The sequence below is a fragment of the Gallinula chloropus genome (genome assembly GCF_964237585.1).
Source record: "Gallinula chloropus genome assembly, chromosome: 2".
In the NCBI taxonomy this organism is placed as follows: Eukaryota; Metazoa; Chordata; class Aves; order Gruiformes; family Rallidae; genus Gallinula; species Gallinula chloropus.
The window spans coordinates 41,160,293-41,165,627 of record NC_140086.1 but is presented as its reverse complement, the minus strand read 5'-3'; the positions used below and the strand labels follow the sequence as shown (position 1 = coordinate 41,165,627).

Below are 5,335 nucleotides of genomic sequence, written 5' to 3'. Positions count from 1 at the left end.
TTTCAAAATAGTCCCAATAAATATGTTGATTCAGATGGGGAAGGGGAGCTTTTTCTCTTTCAGAAAGACTTAGTTAAAATTCAGGAAGTCAAACTGCTGAGGAGTTAGCACTAGGATTTATAAAACAACACTGAAAGGGAAGCTTAATTAACATTTCACTACCCTTTCAGTGGCACTGAATGCGTGCCTGGTTTATCACCCACCTAAATATGTTAGTTTGTATTTGAAGAATGCTTGTGACAGTGAGCCCGCAGGAGAAAGCTCAGCTTTTTCCTGTAATCCCGTTAGAGCGTTTATATATTTCATTTGCTTGCTCTGACCTTGGATGATTTAGAGTGCGTATTCAATGTATAGATCGTGTATTTCTGGGAATCAGCACTTGAGGATGTTTTCTTTTTACTGTTAATGTATATTTAGCTGGCATTTAATCAGCGACAGGCTGATGGGGAGCCTGTGTTAGGAAGTTGGGTGTTGATGGATGGGCGCACGCACAGCCAGTGCGTACAAAAGCGGGTCATCCGTGGTGAGGATGCTCCTCTGCGTTCCTTGGGATGAGTGCAGACGTAGCAGCTGCTTTTCTTTCTCTCCCTGAAGAACAAAGCGATAACAGAAATGGGATATTAAAACAGGCAGCATAGATTAATGGGGCAGTAATAAAACAAATGAGACCCATTAGCTAAATCACTGCTTGAAAAGTAGATTCTGTGATAAGTGCCCTTCAGTGCCTCATGTGGGAAAAATTGTTACAGCACTTGTAACATCATCCGTGGTGTTGGATTTTAGACTGTTGTGACAATCCTAAGCGATAGGATCTTAAAATAATTTAGGTGAAGGTAAACTTCATTAGTGCTTAGTGCTTGGTGGAAAACTTGAACAATTATATCCAAATGTGAAGACAAGTTCTTTTCTTTCAAGCCCATTCATAATATTTTGCATGCTCACAAAATCTTGCATCAATGACCAAAGCCTTTTTCTGGTGTTTCTGTGTTAAGCCTGTAAGTTGATCACAAGAACTTTGAAACCTTTATTTTGCTGCTGGAGCAGCAGTGCTTTGGGGACTAGTGCTCAAACAGACTTTGAACTGGAGTTGGTGGCTTCAGTGAGATCTACGTTTTAACTGTTAATTTTTATATTAGCGTGACGATGAAAGGTGGACATTACACTCAGACCAGAGAGTTTTCTTCAGCATTTAATATAAAAGGAGAACTCATTTAATTTCTTAGATTTACAGAGTAACTTGTCTATGAGGAGAAAAATATTTGGGGTATAGAGATGAAATACGGACACTAATCAACACCAAAGATGCTAGTTTCATTGATCTTCAGGAGATGGACAAGGCTAATCCTATGAGTCAACACATTTTTCTTCCTCTCACCCCCCAGAAATGCCTGGCTGTGTCACAGTGGGCTTTAATTTCCTGTATGTTTTTCCTTTTCCAGCGTAATTCTGTTAGATCCAAACTTAGACTGTCACAACAAGGCAGCACATTTCTTGTAGGGTGGGCAGGAGTGCGGGGCGAGAGTGGGGCACGGGCAGGCGTCCCGAGCGCCGCCTCCCCTGCACCGGCGGCTGCCTCCCGTCCGGCGGTGGGAGAGGAGGGCCAGGAGGCGGCTGTTGCTATCGCTCTGATGTCAGGCGCTCTCGCTAACGTGTGGTTGGTTATTCTGCGTTTCAGATCGCTGCCGGTAGCGGAGCACAAAGGGAACAGCGAGACTCCCGCATCTTTCAGCGAGAAGAAAGGAGTCGGCGGAGCAGACTAATACAGACTTGTGTCGGGTGGCCTTGCCCTACAAAGGCTGCCTTTAAAAGAGAAACGCAGTGTTATTTAATGAGCTGTGAGATGAGGCGCTGCTGCTAACGCTCACATCCCAGGATTCATCGGCTATTCATTGTGCTTAATGTACATGTTTCTGCACCGTGCATTTAGGAGATCCCAGAGAAGAATCCAAAACGGCTGCGGGGGAAAGACCACCAAACATGCCTACAGAAACACTACCGACAGGTAGCATGGTGAAGCCGGTCAGCCCTGCCGTGACTTTCACGTCCGCCGTTCCTCTCCGCATCCTGAACAAAGGACCAGACTATTTTCGCAGGCAGGCGGAGCCTAATCCAAAAAGACTGAGCGCGGTGGAAAGGCTGGAAGCCGACAAGGCAAAATATGTCAAGAGCCAGGAGGTCATCAACGCCAAGCAGGAGCCTGTCAAGCCAGCGGTGCTGGCAAAGCCACCGGTCTGTCCTGCGGCCAAGCGAGCACTGGGGAGCCCCACCTTGAAAGTCTTCAGCAACAACGCCAAGACCGAGAGCGGCGTCCAGAGAGAAAACCTGAAACTGGAGATTTTGAAAAACATCATCAACAGCTCCGAAGGCTCCAGCTCGGGCTCAGGTTATAAGCACGGTCCCCGAAACTGGCCACCCCACAGAGCCGATTCGACAGACCTGAACCGACACTCATTTGCAGAATCTTTGAAGGTTTACCCCACGCAGGGCCGTAGCAGCCCACAGGAGAGCAGTTCCAACGTCAGCAGAAGGCTGCTAGACCAGTCGGCAGAGACTTTCTTGCATGTCTCTCACAGCTCCTCAGACATTAGGAAAGTAACTAGTGCAAAGCCCTTAAAAGCAATACCCTGCAGCAGTTCAGCCCCACCTCTGCCTCCAAAGCCCAAAATCGCTGCCATCACCACCCTGAAATCCCCAGAGATTGAGGCAGTCGAGTCTGGATGCGGAGTTAGCAGAAGACCCTCCCTACAGCGATCGAAATCAGACTTAAGCGACAGATACTTTCGTGTCGATGCAGATGTTGAGCGATTCTTTAACTACTGCGGACTGGATCCTGAAGAGCTTGAAAACCTCGGGATGGAAAACTTTGCAAGGGCTAACTCTGATATTATATCCCTCAACTTTCGCAGTGCAAGCATGATTAGCTCAGACTGTGAACAGTCTCAGGACAGCAACAGTGACCTTAGAAACGATGACAGTGCCAATGACCGTGTGCCATACGGCATTTCCGCCATTGAAAGGAATGCCAGAATCATCAAGTGGTTGTATAGCATCAAGCAAGCTAGAGAGTCACAGAAAGTGTCCCACGTGTGAGAGAAAATCCACCGTAGAAAAAGCAAGGACTGTATCTTTGTCTGTGAATATTCAGTTGTGAAGGGTTGTGAAGTCTACTTGAAGTCTTGTACACTTCTCAAATCTCTTTGTGTTGCTTGTTGTGCAATGTTTCCAAGTTGCATGCCTGTCAACATGTGAGCTGACCTGGCTTCCACTTGAACAATAACTAACTACAAAGCCTGGCTGAGCATACACGTTATCTGCCAAAAGTTTAAGACGAGAATCTAATTAGGGCTTCAGTATAATCAAAGTGTTTACATGGAAAGGTTATATGACTTCTTTGGTATTTATGTGGTTCCTTGTGGTTTTTATATGTCACTTTGTCATAATACAGGTATTGTCAACTGACATTGCTGGCTTCTAAGTTGAAACAGAATCCCTTTGGGGGACAGAAAAGCAAAACTGGCCAAAATAAGAGGTTTAGGCATACGACGATAGGCGAAGCAGCCTTATCTCCTGTAGAAAGTGCATTACTGGCACATGTAAAACTGTTTCTAAAAGGCAAAGATTGTTATGTTCTTAAATTATGTATCGTCATTCAACTGTATATCCCTACTCCTAGTAAGGGACTGGTCAGTAAAGGTTTCTTATTTCTAGGTAAGGCTCCCTCAGTTTTTCAGCAGAATTAGTCTAGTGAATCTGCTTGACCTGGCATAATGGAGTCGTGCATTTGGGTTGGTATAAGCATTTTCATGATTTCCTGTTACCCTGTTGGGAAGAGCTATGGGGGAGTTGGGAGTCGAGGGATGGAAATGTTGCCAGCACTCGGAGTTTTGTGCGTTTGGTTCTCACTCAAGGATTCCTGGTCTTAAACTTTTGACAGGAATGATTAGATCCTATAGCTGATAATTGAATGCCTTTATTAGTCAGACACACGCCGTGACTACAAACTCCATGCTGTCTTTTAATTTTTGATGGGGTTTTTTTTTTGGTAGACCTATTTGAACAGTTAATGAACAAAAATGGGAACACACAGCCATATCAATATAACGCCTCCTGTTCAGAGTAAATACACTCAGTAGCTGAACTATAGCTGGAAAATTGTGATTATGTTGTCTCGCATATGTTATATCTAAGGCTGTGAAAGTTTGTTACAGCTCTAGAAAGGTGTAGAAACATGACAGTATGTAGCTTTTCTGTTTTTTGGGTTTGTTTGTTTTTTTCTTGTTTTTTTTTTGTTTTTTTCTTTTTTACCTCTTTATGATGGTTAGTGCTGCAGGTCAACCTGTTACAAATCTTTTGACAATCTGTGTCTTCCCGGTGGTTTAATTAACTGTCATTTCAACTGACAGTGGTGGTGTGGCAGCAGAGAAGTTGAAAGTACAGTGGTCTGCTTCGTTATTATTGTAATACATGCTTTGAAGTAAATTGCAGCACTACCTTATACTTCATCAGCTAATAGGAAACTTTTTTATTGTGTAAATGCTGTAAGACTTTGTATATACTTCAGTTGTTACGAAATCTTTAAAAGGAAGAGTGTTATGCTAATAAATAGCTCCTGGTGCAGGTATGGTAGGGTTTTTTGTTCTTTTTTTTTTTTTCCCCCTCCCATTCTTAAAACTATATCGGGAACTCAATTGCAGTGTGTTTTAGTGCTGTAGAAGGTCTTGGTTAAACAATAGTTCCAGTAAAAGGTTTCTTTTACTAAAGTGCTTTTCAGAATATAATTTTTTATGAAGTAACTATAGCAGCATGATCTGTCTGAAGAAATAGAAGAGATTTTTCAAGACTCCTAAAATAGCTTGCTTCTTCCTTACCTAGCAATGTTACCGTTCCCGTTTATAGCATCTGTTCATAATGAATCACCGCAGTCTTCTGAATTATTCTTCAGTAGTTCTTATTTATATATTTGAATATTAAAGGTGTTTTACAAAGTCGGGTTCTATCTTTTCTCTAAGAAGCCTGTAGCCCAACTTCTTGCCACTAGCCACAGTTCGTGCAGGCAGGCCTAGAGCCAGAGCCACGCCGTCATTTGCTGCCTATGGAAATATCCTACATTCAGTTTTACATAATTGTTTTCTGAATAATTCTTGGGGCGGGGGGGGGAGGGGTGGGCGAAGCACACATCCAGTTTCAGGAGGCTACTCTATGGTTTTTACAGTTGGCTTCACAACCTAAGACTTACAGCATTCCTCGTTCGGTCAGAAAGAATAAGGAGCTATGTATTTCAGCTACGGGCACACTTGTGACATTTTAAGCTCCGTGGGTTTCAGTTGGCATTGAC

At 43.5% G+C, this 5,335-nt stretch overlaps 1 protein-coding gene across 1 annotated transcript; it reads left to right on the top strand.

Moving 5' to 3' along the window:
* Nucleotides 1-1,977: 1,977 nt before the first annotated feature.
* On the top strand, nt 1,978-3,090 carry FAM110B (family with sequence similarity 110 member B; the record flags this gene model as incomplete). The annotated part of the gene is made up of 1 exon (XM_084280011.1): nt 1,978-3,090. One exon carries the CDS (start codon nt 1,978-1,980, stop codon nt 3,088-3,090), a length of 1,113 nt encoding a protein of 370 aa, XP_084136137.1.
* Between the last annotated feature and the right edge of the window lie 2,245 nt (nt 3,091-5,335).